The sequence below is a fragment of the Onychostoma macrolepis genome, chromosome 05 (genome assembly GCF_012432095.1).
Source record: "Onychostoma macrolepis isolate SWU-2019 chromosome 05, ASM1243209v1, whole genome shotgun sequence".
NCBI classification, from domain to species: Eukaryota; Metazoa; Chordata; class Actinopteri; order Cypriniformes; family Cyprinidae; genus Onychostoma; species Onychostoma macrolepis.
The window spans coordinates 43,226,681-43,239,593 of record NC_081159.1 but is presented as its reverse complement, the minus strand read 5'-3'; the positions used below and the strand labels follow the sequence as shown (position 1 = coordinate 43,239,593).

The 12,913-nt window shown below is 42.4% G+C and overlaps 1 protein-coding gene and 1 pseudogene across 1 annotated transcript; both read right to left on the bottom strand.

Annotated features, from left to right (window-relative positions):
• Positions 1 to 725: 725 nt before the first annotated feature.
• Positions 726 to 2,305, bottom strand: LOC131540820 (uncharacterized; annotated as a pseudogene).
• Positions 2,306 to 7,368: 5,063 nt separating this feature from the next.
• On the bottom strand, positions 7,369 to 12,913 carry LOC131540819 (uncharacterized). Its single transcript, XM_058776078.1, has 3 exons — positions 12,823 to 12,913; positions 12,433 to 12,597; positions 7,369 to 8,831 (listed from the first exon to the last, which is right to left on the bottom strand). Exons 1-3 carry the CDS (start codon positions 12,911 to 12,913, stop codon positions 7,369 to 7,371), a joined length of 1,719 nt encoding a protein of 572 aa, XP_058632061.1.

Genomic DNA, 12,913 nt, shown 5'->3' with positions numbered 1-12,913 from the left:
ATCGTGTGGGAAGTTCTGATTACAGATGCTTCCCTGAATGTTTCGCCAATCCTCTTTAAATACTCAAATCAGAATAAAACAATAACATAATAAAAGTTTCATAGGACCTTTTGCTGGGACATGTAATGACCTGAGGACACCTGGGGTGTAAGAATAACAAAAGACCTTATCAGGGGCACAACCCATATCAGAGGAACAGAATTTCTCTCAGGTTTGAGATCTTTATTTTTGGTCTGTTCTATTGATATGGGACTGGGATCACATTTCCAATCGCACAGAGACTGTAAGATTGATACCAAACATGAAAAGTTTATGCTCATGAATTCTGAAATATTTTATGTAAGAGTAGCAACTTGAGTTCTTGGCATTTCTTTGTCACCTTTCAGTGACCAAGACCATGTGCCCAGGGGGAAGGATGGGTGAATGGACCGATGATCAAATGGTCTTTCTCTCAGATCTTCTTGTCTGATTAGAGAGTTTTATTGTCTTGTGGCATGACATCTGTATTGTGAGAGTTCCTGAGTGACTGGCTTCACGAGGAGATCAAAGCCTGATTGAAGAGTTTATTATCTTGTGACATGACATTTGCATTATTAGAGTTCCTGAGTGACTGGCTTCCTGAGGAGATCAAAGCTCCCTTACAGCGCCCCTCTTGGCCCTTTGGGGCAAACTTGGTATAGTCCCTAAAGGGTCATCATGAGATGATTTCTGCAAGGTGTCCCTTATCAGAGTCTTTGTAGGGCTGGCACCTGTAATGGACTAAGTGTGATGGCAGCGTAAGCTGAAGCACGCAGAGTGTGAAGCAGATACCTGAAGTAGCAACACTGAAACAGAGTAAACACGAAGATGAGAACACTGCCAATGACACATCCTCGGAACACCCAGTCCCACCATGTGTAGGCATATTGGGCTGAGCGGGTGGATGAGCTGGACAGGATGTTTGCAGTCTTCTTAGCCAGGTTGGCTTCTACCTGCGCTTGGACGAGGTGGTATTCAGTCTGTAAGATGGCGTTCTGCACCAAGTTCATTGTGTCAACCAGGGCTTGTGTGCCTTGTTCGTAGAAAGTGTCTTCCCACCATGGAGAGACACTTGTATCCAGTGGAACTCTCCCCAGGATGTTTATCTGACCCATTGAAAAGTCTTCCATCACCTCCAAGCAGAAGGTGTGATTCGCTGGGCAGGTCAGATCTCCATAGGTGAAGGAATTCATCTCGCTGACGATGCACCACTGCGTGTGAGACACTTGAACAGCATCAGAATGGCCATGCAATGATTGAATATTAATGAGCTTAGAGTTATTGTGAGAAAAAGGTTGTAATGTATTGCATGTACAGATAATGTAATTAGATGTTTCATGGCAACAGGTGCGAGTGGAAAATAAGGTCTCAGTGCCCTTCAAGGTCATATACCCAATAAGATTATCCCATTTTATGATCTGATCCTTCACTACTATACCAATGGAGCGTATTGTAGTGGAATTTAGGTAAACTTGATCTGGGTGAATTAAAGGAAAAGTGGCGAAAAATCCAATACAGCCAGTACATTCATTTCCTGTATACATCATTAATGTTGATAATAGTTAATGTCTTTCATTTTTTCTGACATAAGCCGTCTATGCAAATCTAAAATTTCAATAAGATCTTTTAAGACATGTCTAGGGGTCTTGTGGAGACGAAGATCTAAGATCTCTTGTCTTGCTGCTGTAAACAAATCTTGTGCATATGTTCTACAGGCTAAATCACGCTCGATGGTACGGGTCTGATTGAAAATTGTATGGCTGATCGTGAGAAGCGCCTGCGCTTCAGATCTGACCGCTTTGATAATATTTTCATTGCTATTAGTGATATGCTGGAAACCAGTGGCCATCTGATTTGCCAACCATGTTGAGAATTGAGATTGTCCAGTAATTTTATAAGTATTTGCTATGGAATTGGCTGAGCCAAAAAGACCTGCTATATTTCCAAATAAATCTCGTTTGGTGCGGGCAGACTGTACTTGGACTGCAAGTCTGGTCTTATAATCAGAAATTAAATCATCAATGCGTGACTGTAGCCATGTATAGGTGTTGTCATTAGAATTACAATGTTGTACATAAGCAGACACAATATTAGAGATATTATATGTCACATGTGTTATTACAAGATTAACATCATGAAGTAAGGTCTTGTTAATGTTTCCTTTGATTAAGCCACCAGGAGGATGCAATTTTGGACACACTGTGGGTTTACTGTATCCACAAGTAGTTAGGTTAAAACAATGATGTATAGTCCATGTACAGTTAAGAGGGCTTGTGAACTCGTTCATACTTGTTTCACATTTTCCCACACAATATGTACCTTCCTTTCGACTTGTCCAAACAAATGTTTTTAATTTATTCTCAATTAATGGTTGTGTTAAATTGAAAATGGTTTCTGTAAATTTTAGGTGTGTGTGGTTATGTGTTATTGAATGTCTGCACCAATATGTTGCTGGTTCTAGATCTTTTGTGGAGTAACATATTTTAGGATCTATACCATTGTTATTATTTTCATGCATGGTGTATATTTCTAGATCTGGATATTCCTTTTTTTGGAACCAACCAGTAATGTTATGGAGAAAATGTGGTGCACCTGTGTGTCCTGTAATGCTGCTGTCTGGGAGATGGGTAGACCCTGTTTTACAGCAAATTTTTGTTGCACAATTTGGTTCCGGTACTAATCCGGGAGGCCATGTGACTACGTCTTTGTATGTAATCGCTGTGTATGTTGTGGATGGCCCCTTAATGTACTTCCATACCCATCCCCGCATCCTAGGGTGTGTGTAAGGGTGATTCGTTGTCCCAGTTCGATGCAGGCGGGTCCAGACACTGTCCTGGCATCCGGCCTCCATGGAATTTCAGTGACTGTCCTGAAAAGGAAAAGATCATAGTTTAATTCAATGAACCTTTAAATAGTTTGCATTGGGACATGTGGTACCATCTTAATTTTCCTTTAATGGTCACAGCCACGCAACTGTTGCAAACAGCTTTGATTTCATAGGGTCCATGCCATCTAGGTGAAAACGCATTTTGTTTCACAAAACACGCACCATCACATTGTCTCCTTCTGAAAATTTTGTTTCAGAGATTGGGTTGAACTGTGCATCATTCATTGCATCAGACTGCTGTTGCTTTAGCGTAGCCTGTCTGTATAACACCTTCAATCTTTCTTGCAGCTGCATCAACACAGTCTGCTGAGTTGCGAGCATGAGAGGCCCCAAATCTGCAGGAGAGATTTCTGGATCAATGGGTAACTTCATCACCCTTCCAGTCATAAGTTCGTATGGGCTAATACCCGTGGCTTTTGATGGGGTTGCTCGTAATACAGTTAGGACTGTGGGCAGAGCATCAATCCACTTTTTCTGGTGTTGCGTTATTTGCTTGGTGATATTTTCTTTGATGGTGCGGTTAACACGTTCAACAATTCCTGAGCTCTGTGGCCTATATGAAATATGAAACCTTTGCTTGATGTTCAATATTTTGCACATGTTTTGCATGACTTGTCCGGTAAAATGAGTTCCTTGATCGGATTCGATCTGAATTGGTGCCCCCCAGAGAGGAATGATTTGATTCGCTAATATTCGTGCCACTGTGTTGGCCGTATTGTTACGAGTGGGAATTGCCTCGACCCATTTTGAGAATTTATCAATTATAACGAGGCAATAGCGATACCCGCCTTTTGCACTGGGTAGTGGGCCAATGAAATCCAACTGTAAGGACTCCCAGGGTCCTTTAGGTGGTTCTGGCCTGCGCAAATTTGTTCGGCCTAATTTTCCCTGGTTAACAGTGGCATACACTAGATAGGTACTGCACCATCTCTCTGTGTCTGCTGTCATTCCTGGCCACCAAAATAATCTCTGTATTAGTTGCAAAGTTTTTGCTGCAGACATGTGAGAGTAATCATGATATAATTTGATTATTGGTTTTTGGAGGGCCTCTGGTACAACAAATTTGTCATCTCTGAGTACTATGCCTTCAGCGACTTTGATCGTTTGATCCTGTTTTAAGTGCGGTGCAAGCTCCCCCTCAGAGATCCACAACTCTTTCTGGTATTGTTTTAGGTCAATGGGTGCAGCCTGGATCGCACTCACTGTAGCAGTCAGTGATTTATTGTCCTGCCAGTTATCGCCTTTCACCGCTGCTAATTTGGCTAACTGATCGACGAGATTGTTGTTTTGTTCATGCACATCAGGATTCTTGTGGATGTGTGCACGTATTTTGATAACGGAAATGGGGGTGTCTCGTGCTTGAATTGTTTTCCAAATTGCAATTATAGTGTTGTAATGTTTTACAGGTGTTCCAGCGGAGGTGAGAAACTTTCGCATTTGCCATTGAGCCATAAAGTCAGTCACTACCCCAAATGCATAGCTGCTATCTGTGTATACACAGAGCGGTTCAGGGTGTGCTTTAATGGCTTCTAATAATGCAACAAGTTCAGCTTCTTGCGGACATGTTTGGTGGTAATTTAAATAATAATTGTTGTCTGGCGTCTGAATCGGAAAGATGAGGGGCCCACACTGCACAACCAGTGAAGAAATTGCCATTTTGACAGAATCGGGAACCATCAATGTAAACAGGCACTTGGCCTGGCAATGGCTGATCACATACGAGGCTTTGTGCCTCCGGTTCAGGCTGGCAAGTGTGGGTGCCCTCAATATCCCCGAGCAGATGCGGCAAGATTCGAGTGTTTTTATTGTGATCTCGCGCTTGAATGTCTGTTAACCATCTCGCTAGTCTTTGGGAAGAAACTCCTTTTATTCGGCCCTGCAACAGCATTCGTACTGGCGTGTGCATTGTGTGGACAACAATAGATTGGAATCCAACAATGGGTTCTGTCACTGTTATCATCCAATGCACCGCCAGCATATGTTGTGTACAGGGTCGAAACCTTGTTCAACCAGAGATTTTTACGACTGTAATATGCAATTGGTGCAACTTCCCCATATTCCTGAGCTAAGACTCCACTTAGTGTAATTTCGTGAGGGTCAACCTGAATATGGAAAGGTTTTGACGGGTTGGGCAAGCCGAGGGCAGGCGCGGAGCAGAGGCATTGTTTCAAATTAGAAAAGGCCTTTTCGTGTTCATCGGCCCATTTAAGGATATCATTTGGCTTTGTTTTTCCTTTTAGAAGCGAGTACAAAGGTGCTGCTGTATTTGCAAAATCAGGGATAAAATCGCGCAGATAATTTGCTGTACCCAGTACTTTTTGCAACGCATTTAACGTGTGAGGTCGGGGCAGCTCGGAAATGCATTTTCTCCTATCATCTGTCAATGCTCGGTAACTTTGAGTGAGTGTATACCCTAAGTAGTGTACTTCGTTTTGCGCAATCTTGGCTTTTTCTTTGTTCATTTTAAAGCCTGCTTTACCTAGCGTCTGTAGCACTTTGTCAACCAGCTGCAAGTGGTTCTCAGGTAATCCTTCTGTGGCTACCAAAATATCATCTACGTAGTGAACTACTTCGCCGGTCCCTAATAAGGGACCGAGAACATCTGCCACGGCCCTATGAAAAATGGCTGGGCTATTATGAAGGCCCTGTGGCATTCGTTCCCACGTATACTGTAATTGATTAACAGTGAAGGCTAATTTCCATTGGTCCTCTCGTTTAACCTTAAGGGACCAAAATCCATTCTTAATGTCAAGAACTGTGAACCACGAAGCATTGGTTGAAACTTGTGACAGAATAGTTGCTGGGTTTGCCACTATAGGTGTTGCTTTAGGCAAAACTTTGTTTAGACGCTGGTAATCAATACATAAACGCCATTTACCATTCGGTTTTGGTACTGGTAAACACAGAGAATTGGTGGTTGAACAACATCGCCGAACTACGCCTCTTCTCAAGCTGTTGGACTATCTCATGAACAGCAGCCTCGGCCTCTGGCTTGATGCGGTACTGCCTTTGCGGGGAGGTGGCTCCCCATCAATGCAAACTTCAAAGTCAACAAGGCCACAGTCGTGTTCATGATCAGCCCAAACATCGCTATGTTTATTGATGAGAAGTTGAATCGGGTCTGTATTGGATATGGACATGATACTGGCAGTATTTTGTAATGTGCCTTTCTTTATTGTTTTGCTTGATTGTAATTCAATTTGTTTTTCAAAACAGTGAATTATGAAGCCATGCTTTTGCATGATGTCCATTCCCAATACAGTACCCTCACTGTTATCTGGTAAATACCAGAATGGCTCTTTTAGCACTACCACGCCTAAATCAAGCTGAACTGGTTTTGTTTGGGTTGCTGTCATTATTGAGTCGCCTATACCTTTGATCCTAATTGTTTTTGTGCTCAAGGGTAATGGAATGTTTGTACATGAGCATGCGGCACCAGTATCAATAAGGATGTTAACTAACCGGCCTCCAAGGTTAGCTCTTATTTTGATTCGATTGCCGCTTGTGATAATGCTTCCTATAGCAATGGAGGCCACGCACCCCTATTGAGGGTTACTGTATTTTGCTAATAGGTTAGCAAGGTCTGCTTGCAGGTTTTTGTATGGGCTATCTGGATTCTGAGTCTGTTCCTCAATTTGTTTAGCATTGTCTCCTGAATCATTACTCTTTATGACTAATTCTCCCAAACGTTTAAGGATCTCAGTGTCATTTGTAGAGTTAGATTTTGGGCTTTTAGTCTGAAACAATTTTGAATAATATGGCCAGCTTTTTGCAATAAAAGCATCGAAGTTGAGACTGTGGTTTTGGTTCAGGGTTTTTAACACCTTTCCCTTCTGCTAACCATTGTGTTGTTGCAACGGAGCGAGTTTTGGTTTGTTTAAGTCTTGCTTCTATTTTGGAAGCCCAATCCACCAGTGACCTGTAGGTATTTTCAGATGGATCGGCTCCATGTATTAGCGCCTGCTGTATATGGGGACCAGCATTATTTTTCAGGAGTTGCAGTAAAACTTCCTGATCGCGCTGTGCGTCTTCTAACCCTGAATGTTCCTTGTATGTCACCCATAATCGCTCTGCATAGACTTCAAATGGCTCTTTGTTAGCCTGTTTTATTTCTAGAATTCTGTTCCACTCAGCATGTGTTGGTCCCTTAATTCTAATAGAGTTTCTTTCAGTCTTTCATAGACATCAGTATCTCTTTCACCTTCCTACTTAGTTACAATTTCTCCAGATCTTAACTCGTTAGGCATTTTTGGTTTGAACTCATCTGGAATAGTGAGGAGAGCTATTTGCCAGACATCCCTAGCCTCTAAGTTGTATACTGATGCCTGTAACATTAAGTTATCCCAGTAGGGTTGGAAAGGGCCTTTCCTTGGCATCATGCCCACTACTTCTTTGTGTTTACTGCATTCTTCGCATAGTCCCTAAAGGGTCATCATGAGATGATTTCTGCAAGGTGTCCCTTATCAGAGTCTTTGTAGGGCTGGCACCTGTAATGGACTAAGTGTGATGGCAGCGTAAGCTGAAGCACGCAGAGTGTGAAGCAGATACCTGAAGTAGCAACACTGAAACAGAGTAAACACGAAGATGAGAACACTGCCAATGACACATCCTCGGAACACCCAGTCCCACCATGTGTAGGCATATTGGGCTGAGCGGGTGGATGAGCTGGACAGGATGTTTGCAGTCTTCTTAGCCAGGTTGGCTTCTACCTGCGCTTGGACGAGATGGTATTCAGTCTGTAAGATGGCGTTCTGCACCAAGTTCATCGTGTCAACCAGGGTTTGTGTGCCTTGTTCGTAGAAAGTGTCTTCCCACCATGGAGAGACACTTGTATCCAGTGGAACTCTCCCCAGGATGTTTATCTGACCCATTGAAAAGTCTTCCATCACCTCCAAGCAGAAGGTGTGATTCGCTGGGCAGGTCAGATCTCCATAGGTGAAGGAATTCATCTCGCTGACGATGCACCACTGCCTGTGAGACACTTGAACAGCATCAGAATGGCCATGCAATGATTGAATATTAATGAGCTTAGAGTTATTGTGAGAAAAAGGTTGTAATGTATTGCATGTACAGATAATGTAATTAGATGTTTCATGGCAACAGGTGCGAGTGGAAAATAAGGTCTCAGTGCCCTTCAAGGTCATATACCCAATAAGATTATCCCATTTTATGATCTGATCCTTCACTACTATACCAATGGAGCGTATTGTAGTGGAATTTAGGTAAACTTGATCTGGGTGAATTAAAGGAAAAGTGGCGAAAAATCCAATACAGCCAGTACATTCATTTCCTGTATACATCATTAATGTTGATAATAGTTCAGAATAGTTAATGTCTTTCATTTTTTCTGACATAAGCCATCTATGCAAATCTAAAATTTCAATAAGATCTTTTAAGACATGTCTAGGGGTCTTGTGGAGACGAAGATCTAAGATCTCTTGTCTTGCTGCTGTAAACAAATCTTGTGCATATGTTCTACAGGCTAAATCACGCTCGATGGTACGGGTCTGATTGAAAATTGTATGGCTGATCGTGAGAAGCGCCTGCGCTTCAGATCTGACCGCTTTGATAATATTTTCATTGCTATTAGTGATATGCTGGAAACCAGTGGCCATCTGATTTGCCAACCATGTTGAGAATTGAGATTGTCCAGTAATTTTATAAGTATTTGCTATGGAATTGGCTGAGCCAAAAAGACCTGCTATATTACCAAATAAATCTCGTTTGGTGCGGGCAGACTGTACTTGGACTGCAAGTCTGGTCTTATAATCAGAAATTAAATCATCGATGCGTGACTGTAGCCATGTATAGGTGTTGTCATTAGAATTACAATGTTGTACATAAGCAGACACTATATTAGAGATATTATATGTCACATGTGTTATTACAAGATTAACATCATGAAGTAAGGTCTTGTTAATGTTTCCTTTGATTAAGCCACCAGGAGGATGCAATTTTGACACACTGTGGGTTTACTGTATCCACAAGTAGTTAGGTTAAAACAATGATGTATAGTCCATGTACAGTTAAGAGGGCTTGTGAACTCGTTCATACTTGTTTCACATTTTCCCACACAATATGTACCTTCCTTTCGACTTGTCCAAACAAATGTTTTTAATTTATTCTCAATTAATGGTTGTGTTAAATTGAAAATGGTTTCTGTAAATTTTAGGTGTGTGTGGTTATGTGTTATTGAATGTCTGCACCAATATGTTGCTGGTTCTAGATCTTTTGTGGAGTAACATATTTTAGGATCTATACCATTGTTATTATTTTCATGCATGGTGTATATTTCTAGATCTGGATATTCCTTTTTTTGGAACCAACCAGTAATGTTATGGAGAAAATGTGGTGCACCTGTGTGTCCTGTAATGCTGCTGTCTGGGAGATGGGTAGACCCTGTTTTACAGCAAATTTTTGTTGCACAATTTGGTTCCGGTACTAATCCGGGAGGCCATGTGACTACGTCTTTGTATGTAATCGCTGTGTATGTTGTGGATGGCCCCTTAATGTACTTCCATACCCATCCCCCGCATCCTAGGGTGTGTGTAAGGGTGATTCGTTGTCCCAGTTCGATGCAGGCGGGTCCAGACACTGTCCTGGCATCCGGCCTCCATGGAATTTCAGTGACTGTCCTGAAAAGGAAAAGATCATAGTTTAATTCAATGAACCTTTAAATAGTTTGCATTGGGACATGTGGTACCATCTTAATTTTCCTTTAATGGTCACAGCCACGCAACTGTTGCAAACAGCTTTGATTTCATAGGGTCCATGCCATCTAGGTGAAAACGCATTTTGTTTCACAAAAACACGCACCATCACATTGTCTCCTTCTGAAAATTTTGTTTCAGAGATTGGGTTGAACTGTGCATCATTCATTGCATCAGACTGCTGTTGCTTTAGCGTAGCCTGTCTGTATAACACCTTCAATCTTTCTTGCAGCTGCATCAACACAGTCTGCTGAGTTGCGAGCATGAGAGGCCCCAAATCTGCAGGAGAGATTTCTGGATCAATGGGTAACTTCATCACCCTTCCAGTCATAAGTTCGTATGGGCTAATACCCGTGGCTTTTGATGGGGTTGCTCGTAATACAGTTAGGACTGTGGGCAGAGCATCAATCCACTTTTTCTGGTGTTGCGTTATTTGCTTGGTGATATTTTCTTTGATGGTGCGGTTAACACGTTCAACAATTCCTGAGCTCTGTGGCCTATATGAAATATGAAACCTTTGCTTGATGTTCAATATTTTGCACATGTTTTGCATGACTTGTCCGGTAAAATGAGTTCCTTGATCGGATTCGATCTGAATTGGTGCCCCAGAGAGGAATGATTTGATTCGCTAATATTCGTGCCACTGTGTTGGCCGTGTTATTCTGATGGGAATTGCCTCGACCCATTTTGAGAATTTATCAATTATAACGAGGCAATAGCGATACCCGCCTTTTGCACTGGGTAGTGGGCCAATGAAATCCAACTGTAAGGACTCCCAGGGTCCTTTAGGTGGTTCTGGCCTGCAAATTTGTTCGGCCTAATTTTCCCTGGTTAACAGTGGCATACACTAGATAGGTACTGCACCATCTCTCTGTGTCTGCTGTCATTCCTGGCCACCAAAATAATCTCTGTATTAGTTGCAAAGTTTTGCTGCAGACATGTGAGAGTAATCATGATATAATTTGATTATTGGTTTTGGAGGGCCTCTGGTACAACAAATTTGTCATCTCTGAGTACTATGCCTTCAGCGACTTTGATCGTTTGATCCTGTTTTAAGTGCGGTGCAAGCTCCCCTCAGAGATCCACAACTCTTTCTGGTATTGTTTTAGGTCAATGGGTGCAGCCTGGATCGCACTCACTGTAGCAGTCAGTGATTTATTGTCCTGCCAGTTATCGCCTTTCACCGCTGCTAATTTGGCTAACTGATCGACGAGATTGTTGTTTTGTTCATGCACATCAGGATTCTTGTGGATGTGTGCACGTATTTTGATAACGGAAATGGGGTGTCTCGTGCTTGAATTGCTTTCCAAATTGCAATTATAGTGTTGTAATGTTTTACAGGTGTTCCAGTGGAGGTGAGAAACTTTCGCATTTGCCATTGAGCCATAAAGTCAGTCACTACCCCAAATGCATAACGGCTATCTGTGTATACACAGAGCGGTTCAGGGTGTGCTTTAATGGCTTCTAATAATGCAACAAGTTCAGCTTCTTGCGCGGACATGTTTGGTGGTAATTTAAATAATAATTGTTGTCTGGCGTCTGAATCGGAAAGATGAGGGGCCCACACTGCACAACCAGTGAAGAAATTGCCATTTTGACAGAATCGGGAACCATCAATGTAAACAGGCACTTGGCCTGGCAATGGCTGATCACATACAAGGCTTTGTGCCTCCGGTTCAGGCTGGCAAGTGTGTGGGTGCCCCTCAATATCCCCGAGCAGATGCGGCAAGATTCGAGTGTTTTTTATTGTGATCTCGCGCACTTGAATGTCTGTTAACCATCTCGCTAGTCTTTGGGAAGAAACTCCTTTTATTCGGCCCTGCAACAGCATTCGTACTGGCGTGTGCATTGTGTGGACAACAATAGATTGGAATCCAACAATGGGTTCTGTCACTGTTATCATCCAATGCACCGCCAGCATATGCTGTGTACAGGGTCGAAACCTTGTTCAACCAGAGATTTTTACGACTGTAATATGCAATTGGTGCAACTTCCCCATATTCCTGAGCTAAGACTCCACTTAGTGTAATTTCGTGAGGGTCAACCTGAATATGGAAAGGTTTTGACGGGTTGGGCAAGCCGAGGGCAGGCGCGGAGCAGAGGCGTTGTTTCAAATTAGAAAAGGCCTTTTCGTGTTCATCTGCCCATTTAAGGATATCATTTGGCTTTGTTTTTCCTTTTAGAAGCGAGTACAAAGGTGCTGCTGTATTTGCAAAATCAGGGATAAAATCGCGCAGATAATTTGCTGTGCCCAGTACTTTTGCAACGCATTTAACGTGTGAGGTCGGGCAGCTCGAAATGCATTTTCTCCTATCATCTGTCAATGCTCGGTAACTTTGAGTGAGTGTATACCCTAAGTAGTGTACTTCGTTTTGTGCAATCTGGGCTTTTTCTTTGTTCATTTTAAAGTCTGCTTTACCTAGCGTCTGTAGCACTTTGTCAACCAGCTGCAAGTGGTTCTCAGGTAATCCTTCTGTGGCTACCAAAATATCATCTACGTAGTGAACTACTTAGCGGTCCCTAATAAGGGACTGAGAACATCTGCCACGGCCCTATGAAAAATGGCTGGGCTATTATGAAGGCCCTGTGGCATTCGTTCCCACGTATACTGTAATTGATTAACAGTGAAGGCTAATTTCCATTGGTCCTCTCGTTTAACCTTAAGGGACCAAAATCCATTCTTAATGTCAAGAACTGTGAACCACGAAGCATTGGTTGAAACTTGTGACAGAATAGTTGCTGGGTTTGCCACTATAGGTGTTGCTTTAGGCAAAACTTTGTTTAGACGCTGGTAATCAATACATAAACGCCATTTACCATTCGGTTTTGGTACTGGTAAACACGGAGAATTGGTGGTTGAACAACATCGCCGAACTACGCCCCTCTTCTCAAGCTGTTGGACTATCTCATGAACAGCAGCCTCGGCCTCTGGCTTGATGTGGTACTGCCTTTGCGGGGGAGGTGGCTCCCCATCAATGCAAACTTCAAAGTCAACAAGGCCACAGTCATGTTCATGATCAGCCCAAACATCGCTATGTTTATTGATGAGAAGTTGAATCGGGTCTGTATTGGATATGGACATGATACTGGCAGTATTTTGTAACGTGCCTTTCTTTATTGTTTTGCTTGATTGTAATTCAATTTGTTTTTCAAAACAGTGAATTATGAAGCCATGCTTTTGCATGATGTCCATTCCCAATACAGTACCCTCACTGTTATCTGGTAAATACCAGAATGGCTCTTTTAGCACTACCACGCCTAAATCAAGCTGAACTGGTTTTGTTTGGGTTGCTGTCAT

Bases quoted from the DNA above. Each gene is read 5' to 3' on its own strand.
- LOC131540819 (XM_058776078.1), bottom strand. From the start codon at position 12,913: ATGACAGCAACCCAAACAAAACCAGTTCAGCTTGATTTAGGCGTGGTA. The intron at 12,598-12,822 runs GTACTGTATTGG...TTGACTTTGAAG, and splicing joins TTTACCAGATAACAGTGAGG to TTTGCATTGATGGGGAGCCA. The intron at 8,832-12,432 runs GTAAATGGCGTT...GCTTAATCAAAG, and splicing joins ACCAGTACCAAAACCGAATG to GAAACATTAACAAGACCTTA.